Raw genomic sequence first — 14,354 nt, 5'->3', positions numbered from 1 at the left:
GCTTTTTTTTCACGCTCTTTTCCCAGGCAGACGGTGAGTCGCGCACGTATTTACCAACTGTGCTAGCCCCGTGTGTAGCGTACCCCTTCAGAGGTCATTGTAGGCTGCGTGTGACATGCATACGTTCATTTTTGTGTTTCTGGGTGCCACAGCGAAGTGCAGGTTCTTTTTCCCACGCACGTGGTCTACGAGGGGTCGCGTGCACGTCATTTTCTGTTTTAGGGGTGCCTGTGCGTTGCGTGACCCGTCATCTTTTTCAGGGGTTCCATACAGCCTTGCTAGAGCACTTGGGTACTAATTCCATCTAGTACCCTACCCCTTTGACCCCCAATTGCCCAGGACAATTGTCCACTGCAACTCCCATACGCACAACTCCATCAGTGCCATGGCTGGGAGGCGAGCAAGTGGTAAGGGTGGCAAAGGTGGCCGAGCCTCAAGAGGTGGGCCTGGTGGGCGCGGTAGGGGACGTGGCCAGGATTTGCAGACTCCCCCTAGCCCCCCACGTGTGGAGGACCAGTCAGGGACACACATCCCCCCCCCCCATGGTTGAGGGAAACGTGGCTGACACCATCCCTGCTCAGCCCTTGTTGGACCGGCCCGTTGTGGCACCTGACCTAGCACAGGGTGACTCCCAGGCTGACTTCCAGGTCGCCAAGTCTAGGCCACGGGTGGCGGCGCAAGCCAGTGTCACCAGGCCACGTGGTACAGGGGCAGCCATGTCATCTGCTGCCCCGAGTAGGCAGGGTGGGGAGGCTGCAGGGGCAGCTGCAGCTCCGTCCACCCCAGCTCTGACTCCCCCAGCAAGGACAGTGTTGGTCCCGGTACATCAGACTGAGGTTCCACCTGCCATCATCACACTTCAGCTAATGCCTGCAGAAAGTCATGTGGTCAGTGTGCCATCGCACACTACTACTACACAGTCCACCGGTGCTCCTGCCTCTAGTGTCCAGAGCGGCGTAGGGCACTCCGGATCCCCACCACCCACAAAAAGAAAGAGGAAGAGTGCTCGTCCAGTACAGGCTGATGACCCCGACACGGCTACACGGTCCGGCACGCCAAGGAAGCCTAGCTTCAATGATGACGAACTGGATGCACTTGTGCAGTATGTGTCCGAACATGACGCCGAAATGTTGGTCACTTCAGGGTGTAGGATTACACCTGCTCGACGTCAGGCACACTGGCAGTCCATCGCGGACAGCATAAGTGCCCTTGGGTTTATGAGGCGCACAGCAGTTGAGTGCTACAAGCGCTGGAAGGACCTTAAGCGTAGGGCAAAGAAAAAGCTGGCCTCAAGTCATGCCGCAACTCTGGTGACTGGAGGTGGGTCTCCACAAGAGGACATAGAACTCACTCTACATGAGCATGTTGCTGGGACCTACGTCACAGAGGAGCAGATCCAAGGTGTGGGAGAATTGCCAGATTACGAGGCATTGTCCGGTGAGTGCACATGCATGTGTGTGTGATCCATGTGTATGTTGTTTGTGGGAGGGGTTCTGGTTGAGTGCCAGGTCAGGGTGTGTGTGCCTGAGTGTTTTGGCCCACCCATGTGCTTCATCCAATGCATTCGGCGCCCCGGGATTTGGGTATTACAGTATCCCTTCTGGCCACAGTAGGCGTTTTGCACTACATCGCGCAAGTTGCCCTTGAAGTGGCATCTTGCTACAACATTGTTCCGTATTTAGCTGTGTTCATTCAGGCTGATTGTAGGAATTCACCTGGTTCTACTGCGCATCACTCTGCCCTATTGTCACATATATGACATGCCTATGGTGCATGCCATCTGTGTGATGGCATGTGTCATGTATGTGTATTGGACATGCCACTCACAGGCCAATGTGTGATGGCACTGCTAGCCAGCATGCAGCTGATGTGTTGCTCTCCCATCTTGATGTCATCAGTGTCTGACATTTTCCTCCCCTTCCAACTCATGGACAGTGCATGCATGGGAGGGTTATAGTCATGTGGGACATGTGTAAATCAAGTACTAGTACTGTAGCTTGTCTGGCCTAATAGCGTGCCATGGTGCTAATGCCTGTTTCCATTTTTTGTCTTTCATGTTTTTGCAGAGGATGATGCACCTGATGCTGTTGAGGGAGAGGAGATGGTGCAGGCCCAGGAGGGATCTGAAGCACGACCAGGCACCAGTGGGGGACGTGGTTTGGTGGTGGGGGAGAACCCTCTCTTGCTGCAGGCCATACTGTCCAGGGGTGTCCCTGGCTGCACCTCCCCAGAACTCTTTTCAGGTGTTGATTCGGATGAGGCCTATGTGGATTCGCAGGTATGTGTTCATGGAAGGGATACTGTTCTGTCCGAACCACCTGCACCAGGGGTAAAGCCCACTATGGGGATGTCAGTGTTGGTAGGTGCGCCTGTGGTGTTTACGGATGCAGGGCCACACTCCGCAACATCTGATCCTGTTCCTGGGCCAGCAGTTCAGAGGGGAAATGCAGTCCTGCAGCCTCAGGCAGTGCCGACACAGCAAGGCGCAGTTCGCCTTGCCCCAGACAGGTGTGGTGCCCGCCAATGCGGTGGCCGTCCACCACCAGGCAATACCGCATGGGAGCAATCCATTTACGGTATGGCCAACCAACAGGCAGCATCATCTGAAATGATTGCTCAAGCCATGGAGAGGGTGGCCACTTCCATTGTCCCCCCAGAAAGGCAGATGGAGCTACTACAGCAGGCAACAGACTCCATTTGCCAATCAGTCAGGGAGGACATGTTGGCGTCCAACAGGGACAGACAGGCGGCCCTGGACAATCTGAGGGAATCAATTTCTATAGATGCCCAGGGACAGAGGGAAGCCCTGAGGGGAGAGGTCCGGCACCTCAGGCAGACTCTTGTGGACCTTGAGGCTTCCACTGTCACCAGGACGGAACAGCTGCTGGAGCGCGTCACCCGTACGCTCTCAGCAGAGATGCAGGCAACTCGGGCAGAGGTCCGGGCAACACGTTGGGTGTTGCATGGGGATCTCCGCACCATATCCCTCCAGAACGAGGCCTTCCAGACCCGCATGCTTGCTGCCATGGAGGACCAAACTAGGGCTTTGCGTGGGCTGCCTCCCATAGCACCACCACCTCCTGTGGCAGCAGCAGCAGAGGTTGAGGAGAGCGAATCCAGCAGTGAATCTCCCACTATTTAGTAGCCGTGCAGGCCATGAGCCCATGGAAGTGTTTTTTTTTCGCAACATTCACGCAGGTGGCTGTTGGTGGGCACCCTGTCCTCGGACCTCCTGGGTGGCCTCCCCCACCCCCTCTGGCCCACACATGGCCATTTTTGATTTTTGATTTTTTGTTGCAGTGTGTTGCCTTGTGTGGCTCCCGTGGGCATCCACTGTATTCCGGCTGGGCACATGCAGGCTTGTCCTGAGTTTGGGTTAGATGCTTGGGTTCGTGAGACACACACCCCTCCTGCTTCCCGTTTCCATGGGCTTGCAAAGGGTGTGCCCAAGTGACAGTGAATTACACAGTGACGTTGGACTCCCATGAGCTGTGTGGGCAGTCTGTAGTCAATACTGTGTATACATTCCTAGTGCATATTGTTGTTGTATTGTGCACTGCATGGTGTATTGATGTGTGCTTGTGCATCCATGTCTCCCTCCTAATTTGCAGGTTCATTCCTCATGTCTTCACAAGGCCGTCCACTTTGGAGATGGAGCTCATGTTGTGAGCAGTGGACTTCCAGATGTGCGTGGCAACAACACTGTACAGTTGGAGGTGGTGGATGTGCTGGCATTCTCATGTTGTAAGACTACGTATCCTTTGCCTTAGTACTGTAATGTTTATGCTATGTCGATTGTATTGTGGTAAGTATTTGGTCATGTGTGTTCTTGTTTCTACATTTATGTGGGCATATTGTGTGTGGCCAGTTTCCATTAGGGACACTGTACTTTGTGACACGTGTCATGTTTGGGGGATGACTTTGTTTGCTCTCACATGGCATGTCATGCCATCGTGTGTTGGGTGGCGGTGCTGGGGAGGGGTTGGGTGACATGGCACTGTTGTCATGTTGTGTCTTGCAAGGGGGTAATGATTTTAGCAGCATAGAAGTGTGTCTTTTGAACACAGCATTGGTGGTGTTTGTGTAGGTAGGGAAGCACACAATGGAACACTTCCAGATGTACAATCTCAGGCTGGTATGGTTGTGACAGTTGACTGTCCATTGGCACATCATAATTGTCAGTTACAATCATCATTGATTGTCAGCTGGTATGTGCCAGGGCTGTGTGCACTCCACAGGGGTTTGATTTTATGTGAAGTAATTAGCCACTAGCTGCGTACGGGCTGCCTCACCCCGTGCCCTTTCCCCTCCCATGCGCAGTGGGCATGCATGTGGTTGGGGATGTGGGGGCACCACCATGTCCACGGCCAGGCCCCGGCGTGTTGCAACGTTGTGCAGGACACATGCTGCCACTATGATCCTGCACACTACTGGGGGAGCGTATAACAGCTGCCCGCCAGAACGGTCAAGGGAGCGGAAGCGTGACTTGAGCACTCCGAATGTGCGCTCCACGATGCCCCGGGTTGCAATGTGGGCTGTGTTGTATCTTACCTGGGGTGGCGTGGTGGGGTTCCGAATTGGCGTCATCATGTGGGTGCTGTGAGGGTAGGCACTGTCCCCTGGGGAGGTGGGGATGGGTATCATCAGTGGGGTTGTGACATTACTCAGTATCTGACATTCATGCATGCGCAGTGGCATTTATACTCACCGAGCAGCCATGTATCGCCATGCCGCCCAGCTTCTATGTCCCGGTTTAGGGTAGACATTCTGTAGATGAAACTGTCGTGGGTGGAGCCTGGATAGTTGGCGTATACTGAGGTGATGATTCCCTTGGCATCACATACTACCTGGGCGTTGATGGAATGCCAGTGCTTGCGGTTTCTATAGATGTGCTCAGTTGCCCTGGGGGGACGTAGAGCCACATGGGTGCAATCAATGGCACCTAGCACTTTGGGGAATTGTGCGACCCTGTAGAAATCCTGGGCAACAGCCTGTCTTTCTGCAGGTGTTCTGGGCAGGTATATGTGCCTGCGGACTGATGGGCGTGCAGTGATGATGGCCAAGACCTGGTGTAGGCAGCGTGACTGCGTGGCCTGTGACAACCCGCCCACTATGGCACTTGTCTGCTGAAATGATCCAGTGGCCAGGAAGTGCAGTACATTGAGGACCTTCTCCAGGGGGCTGAGTGCTTGGGAGCACAGGGTGGTTGATGTGAGGTCATCCTCCCACTAACTGACCAGGTCGAGTATTATGTGAGGTGGAAACCTGTACCTCCCATACACATGGTCATCAGGCATCCCAAAAAGGCTGGTTCTGGGTGTAAAAATTCTTGCCCGGACTATCCTCCTCCTCCTCCTGCGGTATCCCACGGCCACTGCTGCTAGGAACGGTATGTTCATCCTGGCGTCTGAGCTTGTTTGTTGTTTGCGTGCACTTTTATGCTGTGCGGGTGGACGTACGCCTACTTCCTGCTGGCGTACGTGTTTCCGGATTGGCCACGTTCGTTTCCATGAATACGTGTTGTAGGCGAGCGTGTAAAACTTCCTGCGCAGCCCTGGAATACCCGCACCCAGCCCAATCGCATGTGGAACTTCTCGCGCACCCCTGAAATACACACACACGCTCCCCCAGGCCCGATCGCGTGTGGAACTTCTCACGCACCTCTGGACTACACGCACCCAGGCCAATCGCGTGTGGAACTTCTCGCGCACCCCTGAAATACACGCACACGCTCCCCCAGGCCCAATCGCGTGTGAAACTTCTAGCGCACGCGTGTTCCCGAAACCCGTAATACGCGTTCCCCGCTTTGAGTTTGCTGTTTGCCAGTCCAGTAATACACGTACCCCGCTCCCCCAGGCCCGATCGCGTGTGGAACTTCTCGCGCACTCCTGAAATACACGCACACGCTCCCCCAGACCCGATCGCGTGTGGAACTTCTCGCGCACCCCTGAAATACACGTACCCCGCTCCCCCAGGCCCGATCGCGTGTAAAACCACCCGCGAGCCCCTGAAATACACGTACCCCGCTCCCCCAGGCCCGATCGCGTGTGGAACTTCTCGCGCACCTCTGGACTACACGCACCCAGGCCAATCGCGTGTGGAACTTCTCGCGCACCCCTGAAATACACGCACACGCTCCCCCAGGCCCGATTGCGTGTGGAACTTCTCGCGCACCTCTGAACTACACGCGCCCAGGCCAATCGCGTGTGGAACTTCTCGCGCACCTCTGAACTACACGCGCCCAGGCCAATCGCGTGTGGAACTTCTCGCGCACCCCTGAAATACACGCACACGCTCCCCCAGGCCCGATCGCGTGTGGAACTTCTCGCGCACCCCTGAAATACACGTACCCCGCTCCTCCAGGCCCGATCGCGTGTAAAACCACCCACGAGCCCCTGAAATACACATACCCCTCTCCCCCAGGCCCGATTGCGTGTGGAACTTCTCGCGCACCTCTGAAATACACGCACACGCTCCCCCAGGCCCGATCGCGTGTGGAACTTCTCATGCACCTCTGGACTACACGCACCCAGGCCAATCGCGTGTGGAACTTCTCGCGCACCCCTGAAATACACGCACACGCTCCCCCAGGCCCATTCGCGTGTGAAACTTCTAGCGCACGCGTGTTCCTGAAACCCGTAATACGCGTTCCCCGCTTTGCGTTTGCTGTTTGCCAGTCCGGTAAACTGGTAGAGGGTTGGCACGGCCCTTTGCGATGGTTTTGCGATCTTGATGGCTTTTCCTTGCGCAAGGGCGTTCTTGGGGGCGTAACTGGCGCTGCTGCAGGGTCGCTGCGCCACTCTGCGCCACGTCTGCTTTTGGAGGCGAGAATTCATGAATACGCTGTGCGCGGAAATTGATTTTATCGCACGCGGCTGGCGCAGACATTCGCACGGGCACGCTGTGCGCCAGCCGCGTGCAACACTTTTGTGAGGAATTCCATGAATCGGCCTGTTATTAGTTCTTGGAGTTTGAAACATGCACACCTTTTATCGTTTTCAAAAACACTATTAGAAGAAAATATCCTCTCTTAGTTTTGTGTGTGTGTTGATTTTATGAAAGGCAAATGCCATTCGTCCTGTGCAATTTCGGTGGTTATGCAAAGCCATTTTAATGAAATGTGCATATTTCACCTTGATATGCTAATTTCTGGCGATGTCACATCCCATTACATTTGTTGATGAGTCCCCCCACTTTGATGTTTAGGACTTGACCCCTGTCTTTACACCAGGGAGGTGGCGGAAAATCCGCCAGTCCGCAGGCACGCCGCACAATGCAGAGTGGCCGATTTTCTGCCAACTTTCTGCTGGTGGATACCCGGTATGGAACCAAAACTTTGCAAACTTTAAACACAGCCCTTTACACGGCAACACACCTTCAGACAATGACTTTAAACATGGCCCATGGAGTAATGATGTTCTTGGCTTTTAAACAATCACACTTCCTGCCAACTCTCCCTCCCTTGGCCAGGTGGATGGGTGGTGGAGAAAGTACAATGCAGGATGTGCTTTGCCAGCCATTGATGAATTAAGAGAATCCATGTGACTAATTAATTTCCAGGTAAAGGGAAGCAACTTGTATTGTGTATAATGATGATTAGTGACTGGAAAGTTGTTGAGTGTTCCTCATTATAATGTTGTTGTATAATTTTCTAAGCAACATTTTAGATAAGCTTAAAATGTGTTCTTAATGTTTGCATTTTTTTGTACTGGTTAGATGAATTGGACTATGTGATGTTATTTTTTGTGAAAGACTTGTATAGTTTTGGTGACTGTGGCAATGTCGTTACACAATAAAATAAAAAAATAAAAAATAATAAGGTGAAGCCTGCATTCTGGGGCAGGCCTGGGTGGTAACGGTCCACTAGCCCAAGCCGAAGTAGGCATGAGCAAAAGGTGGGCCTTGTTGAGGGATAAGAGTCATTACCATGCAAGCCCACCCGAGATCGCCGCTTAATGCTTTTAGAACCGGAGTTGTTTCTCCTGATGCTAAAAGTGTTTGTGAATTAATGATGTTCCCTTTGTTCAATAGGTACGCAGCAGCGCACCAACCCATTAAAGGGAAGATAAGGTCATTTTAAGATGGCCGCCATGGATATGCTCGAGTGGCTTTGGAGGGAATCCCTCCAAAGCAGCATGGCATAGTCGGAAAACAGAAGGTAAGCCATGGTGGGGAGCAGGAGGGAATAGTGAGAGGTGGGTACACGTAATCAGGGACAGATCGGATGCATACGTCTGTAGACTGGTACAAAGGGGAGCAGCTTTTAACTGTCCTGAAATGTGGGCTTATACCAAGGAAATCAGCCTGTATACGAGGATGAGGATTGACTGGCACCCACGTGTTGGGTGCTAACAATACATAATGCCAATGTGATGAGTCTTGACAACTGGTATTCAACAGTGGATCTGGTCAGGTCATGTGAGTAGCTAATCACTTGCTGCACCATAAACACTGCGCAGGTCCTGCCCTTACGCTATGGAAATCCATAAAGCAAATCTTGGAATACTATTCCCCCAACAATGGTGCTGTGTGATTCAACTTACTCATGAGCCAACTCTTTGATATTTTAGTTACAGACCTTGGGACTCTGTGTGGTTCAAGCACTTCTTTTACTTGGTATATGTCCCAAAGGCAGCTCATGACCCACACTCAACTTAGTCTTTGTCCAGGATGCATCCATTGAAGATATTGTAGACTGCAGGGTGAGACCGGTGATTATAAGAGTCATCCACACCCAGCTCAGAGTGTGGGGGACAGAGGCAACTTTAATCTGGATGGATGGGGCTCACTTGCTCCAATTCTGCTTTAAACGTCCATGATTCCACGTGTGCTATGGAGGATCCAGACAATGATGTCATGAGACATATAGTGCATGCTGCCCTCTGCCAATGTCTCTAAAGCTTCACTTCTAATGGGTGCCCCCACAAAGTCTCCCTAATATTCCAAAGTCTTTCGACGTACACTGTGACAGAAGAATTAGTTGGGCTATGAGACAGGCTTGGCCAAACACCCCTGACATCATGCTGGGAATAGTGCAGAGGGAAATCCACAGCCTCTGCTTGTGCCGAAGCCTCCAGACTCTAACAGTGGTGGCCCTCGCTTCCAGGGCTCTCTTCAACATGATCACCATTAGTTTAGTTGCATACATTCAACATTATTTTTGGAGACGAAGTAGATTTATTGACACTGATATTGATCCTGGAAGATCAATCTCCCGCACCTCAGCGATCCTCATTGGATTGATTCCTAAATTAATATGCACATAAAACAAAGAACATTCCATTTTAAATGTGAGTGACAGATTTACCTGGAATAGCAGAATCACTCAAGCTCATCATAAAAGTAGTGGACTCTCAGTGGGCGCTCTGCAGGAACTGTAATTGATCTGAAAGAGGTGCTGATCGATTGACTTACCCTGTGTGAAATTGACCACTCCAACCCCATCGATGGTCCCGGCAGCAAAGCTGTATCCTAAGGCTGGCTTGCATGTTTTACCCTGATTGAGAATGTTAGAAATAATGAATGGGCAATACTTTTGTAATGAATTACATTTTTAACATGTGTCTAACAATAGCCAAGCATTCACCTCTGGCTTTGACATAACTTAGGGCAGACATTATTTCTTTTGTCCCAATGTCCACTCGCACATTTAGTGGTTTCCTAGAATATTCTGCCATGCACACTGAAATAGTCAGGAATCCTCTTCCTACCCCTGTGCCCGCTGCCGCAAACACTGATGAAGTACGGGCCTACAACTGGAGCGTGCACAGTAAAATCCCGAAAAGATATTTGAACTACAGTTCAAGGTAGGGGACACGAAGGGAGCAGGAAGGGCACAAAGGGGGGGAAACCGAAAATAACTAAATGGGACCACACCAAGCAAAAGTGTCCAAAAATGTCTGGACTTGGCAGCTGCAGCACACCTCCCTCCAAAGTCCAATTCCTGGAGCACACAGGAGGCCAGACGTAGGTTTGGTGCCCTATGATTTCAAATGCCTGAAGCATTAAATGCTGCCCTTCAAGATCATGCCAGGCAACTGACTCGAGTCGTATTATGTGCTGGCACTTCTAGGTGAATGCCAGAGCAAAAGCAAAGCCAATGTCTGATCTGGTGTTACGTAACCCCTAGAACCCATATGAGTGCCGCTATCCTTATCCAATCAGACCACAGAATCACTACTGCACCTTGCTCCATCTCTCATCCCCCAGCTCTGTGACAGGGATGCCTTGACACCACATGAAGGACAGTGAGGAATTGGGTGTAGCAGGAAGCCCTGAAGGAGACCTAAGCACTGAAACAAGCAGATAATCAATTGACAGCCTCCCTCCCACTCTCGTCTTGCGCCCTCTTCTGGATTACTCCCAGCCCATCTCATTATTCCAACTCACCCCCAACTCTGAATGCATTTTAGGGACATTTTCCAGAGACCTGATTTCACTTCACACTCAAAACCCCCTTTGCCGCACTTAACTGTTTAGGGTGGGGGGTGAAAATGGAGGCCCTGGCAACAATCCCCATCTGTCATGCCACATTTCCCTCTGCGGGGACAGTGTGTTGCCTCCACGACACTGAGGGACAGGATGGATGGAGAATAGGGGTAGGTGGCCAGAGGGCAAACAGCACAGAATGCCCATGAAGGTGCGTTCCGCTGGATTTAAGCATGCATGGAATCCACGCACCCACTCGCCCATGCAGGGGAGGGGCATACACAGGAGATAGGTATTACCCAAATTGCTCGTTTCTAATTGACCATATGGTACAACTGGCTGAATTCGGCCAGTACTATTTGGTCGTTTGGAAACAACCAATTTGGGTAATCACTACCAAACATGGAGAGCAGGGGCTGCGGGGGTGTCCCCCACTCTCCATGTTTGGTAGTGATTACCTTTGCCTTTGGGGGTAGCAGGTGTGGAGGCGGAGATAATGGGCAAGAGCATGTGATTGTTGCATGGGAAGCAGATGGAGGAGGTGCTTCCGGTGGCTGGAGACTTTGGTATCACACCTCTGCATGCCACGCCTCCTCTGCCGCACCGTGCAATACCACGCTAGCACTAGAAAGGAGGTAGCCTGGGAGGAGAGCAAGCCGCACTGCAGCAGCAATTCCTTCTCAACTCCTACCCTCACCTGCAGCATCAGGAATGGGCAATATGAGCCTCAGAGACAGTAATAATAAGGGACATGGGCTTAGGAGCATTATTTGCAGTGCAGGCTGAGAACTTTGAGTCATTCCCCAAAAAAGAAAACGAATGCAATCAGGCAAAAACAGAGAAGCAAAGTAGGGGGCCCGCCCATGAGGCCCATGGGATGGGCCTCCCTTCAATTGCTAAAGGCAGCTGTAGAGAGCTGGCAAGAATGCCCCAGCACAGGGGTGCTGAGAGATGGATGGAGATGTGGAAGGTTAAAGAGGCAGCTGGGAAAAACACTTGGAGAACTGCTGGGTTAAGGGTATAGCACTGGTGTTACATGGTCCAGCCTGCACCAGTCTCTTACCCTACAAGCTGCAGGCTACCCTGCATAGCTGTGGGCTAAGAAAGAGTTGCGGAGCCCAGCCCCCCTCATCTCTGCACTGGACCGGGGGTTTTGGGAGGGAAATGAGCAAAAATTGACACTTTTTGATCAAGAAATGTTTATTAACCCAGCACCTTTTCTTGTCCACAATACACGTATGTTGGATGGAAAAGTGCCTGATAACAGAGAGAAAAAACGTGGATCACAGACAATTCTAAATGGTAACGTGCCTGTAAACAGAGCAGATGTCAAGGATTCATTAATATCCGGCATTTTCTCTGTATTACATGTCATATTCCCTACAGTGATGTCTTATTTAAAGGCACTTTTTGTGAACCGGCAACAAGAAGTCCACGTGGGTGACGGATAAAGGAGCTTTTACCAGCAACTATCTCTCTGGAAGGTTATCTAACCATGCTTGGTGCAGAAGGAACTTTAGACTCTAATGACTGTAGCAGAGATGCCTTGTGTACACAGTTAACACTTTCAGACTCAGAGGATACACATTTCACAAACATTCTATTACTTGTGTATTGAGAAAGCAGCCAACTTTCGGTTACACATGTTTTTTCAGAGAAATTAAATTTTGACCATCTCTACAAATGTAATCTACAACACACATGATCAAATGTAATTTGACAGTGTAAACAATGTGATTGATAAGTCTGACAAAAATCAGATAAACCCCCCATTAACTTGTTTGTCTTTTGGGTGAAATTTTTAGAACTAAAAATATTAAATGAACCCTGAATGGAGTGCAATGTGTTTCCAAGATGGCCGCACCCCATTTTGTATCCTCTGAAAAATAGTTAAAATTTCAGACAAAATGCAGAAACAAACTGCATGATTTCATGCATATGCGCCATTTTGGAAAGGTTTTCCTGCCTGGAACGAATTTAGAGGATACGTACATTGAATGTGTTTCCCTGCTCGGTGCATGAACTCTGCCTATATCTCTATTAGTACTAATAGCTGCATGCTTGTTCAGAGCTATGAACGCCACAAGTTATGCATATTATATGATGTAAGGCAAGGAAACCTGGGCCATACCCAGGTTATCGTGTCTAACACTGCATGACAAGCTGCCGACATACATCCCTCGCATGGAGCCTGGCATGCAGAACCGGTCGCAATCAGGCTCCTTTCAACATATTTCCCAGCAGTTCCAAAAGGGGTTGCTAACTTATCACAAACTAAAATTCAATTTGAGCTTGCTAAAGGGAGCCCAATCTTTACTGTATAGTTTGATTTTGGTTATACATTAAATAAAATATCTTACGGTGTGCGTTGAGTTCAGCTGTACCGTGACGTTACTCATGTCCACCCACTGGTGAACCGAATTGAGGGATCCATTTACCTCCTCCGAAGCCAGCTCAAATAGTTCCTTAAAAAAAAACATCAACTTGGAACGTGAAATTACTAGACAATGTTTTTTTTAAAAAATTGCTATTTAAGACCATCTGAAGGGTTGTCACTGGGTAGAGCATTGGAACACGGTGGCACAGTTCTATTTAGAGTTACTCTTTTTGATACAACATTTTGCGACTGGTTGAAATGAATTGATCGTAATTATTTATATTAGCTTTTTCAGTTTTACAGACTGCAAGAGAAACCCCAGAGGACATACATTTTTTCTGTACATGATTTACATAATTAACAGCCATAACATGACACATCTGGCTTCATTCAGATTTCTCTAAGCAAGAACCACTATCACCTATTATAAGGGTATGCATGCCTCTCCCTTGCTCAGAATTTGTTTGTCTGAATTTCCAACCTGAACTGTAAGATATTTTTCAGAGACAGGTTTCCAGGTTTCCATCTCATTGAAATAGACTAATAGTGGTCTTACCAATCACTGTACAAGCAGGAAAAGGGGGTGGGGTACCTAGGATCAGATTGGCTTTAGGGCAAGTGGGTAGCACCCCCCTTGCTTTCCTAAGACGCTGTAAATATATTCCCAGGGGATCCACTAACTGTGATATGATGTTGTAATGTGCCTTGCTGCTTGGTGCTTTCTTTTCGCTTTCCCCGTGTTATGCTTAAATTTGTGACCTTCTTGTCCACTGCCATGTCATATTGCTAGATGCTATGCTTGTATTTTTTATTTATCAATGTGAAGCCCCTTTCTGGCATATGTCACTTATTTGTTTTATGTTGTTTGTCTTGTATGATCTCTCACACCTACGGGTTTAGGATGCGCAATATAAATGAAAGTAAAGTAAAAATAAACTGTTTTGGATAATGGGATGGAGTGAGCAGAATGATTTCCAAGCGGTGGGACTGATTATGGTCCTCTGCCAATTAGAGGTTGACTTATCATTGATGGTTGGATCATCACTTGATCGCCGCTGCTGCGCAGAATCCACGGAACCCTGAAACCACAGTGGCTACTCAGCCTCTCCTATGCAGGACCAGTATCCGTAACTATCCCGTGGCCTACCACCTCCTTATTCAAGGACTCCCACCAATTGTCTTCTCTGCCTTGCCAAAGACTCTGTTCGAAACACGTGTTGACTCTTCTCACATGCAAATAGCACTACACGTGCTGGGGGAAACATCACTTTATACGGTATGATATGATATTTATAACGCAGTTAATACCCAGAGGTATCTAAGCGCGGACCCGGGGATCGAACCTGCAGTGCTCTGTGTCGTCTTGCTTCCAAGGCGATCACGTTGCCCCTCAGCTATCCTCCTGAGAGAAAAACAAAACATTAACGTGTAAACCAAGACAAGGTGTACTGACCTTCTTACCCAATTAACCGCATCAGGGTGGCAACTTAATCCAGCACCATCAACAACAAGGTTTGCCCACCCACTTGCTTATACTCCTCCTTTGGGA

At 49.9% G+C, this 14,354-nt stretch overlaps 1 protein-coding gene across 1 annotated transcript in view; it reads right to left on the bottom strand.

Annotated features, from left to right (window-relative positions):
- ASAH2 (N-acylsphingosine amidohydrolase 2) overlaps positions 1–14,354 on the bottom strand; it is a 475,375-nt gene that overhangs the window by 289,879 nt on the left and 171,142 nt on the right. The window contains exons 10-11 of the mRNA XM_069612073.1: positions 12,789–12,893; positions 9,415–9,496 (exon numbers count right to left, since the gene is read on the bottom strand). Of these exons, the coding sequence (XP_069468174.1) occupies positions 9,415–9,496; positions 12,789–12,893 (187 nt within the window). The remainder of the gene's footprint in view (positions 1–9,414; positions 9,497–12,788; positions 12,894–14,354) is intronic.

Source organism: Ambystoma mexicanum, chromosome 8 (genome assembly GCF_040938575.1).
Source record: "Ambystoma mexicanum isolate Mex_15411 chromosome 8, UKY_AmexF1_1, whole genome shotgun sequence".
Classification (NCBI taxonomy): Eukaryota; Metazoa; Chordata; class Amphibia; order Caudata; family Ambystomatidae; genus Ambystoma; species Ambystoma mexicanum.
Note: the sequence above shows the minus strand (reverse complement) of the source record. Positions and strands in the feature narration are given on the sequence as shown.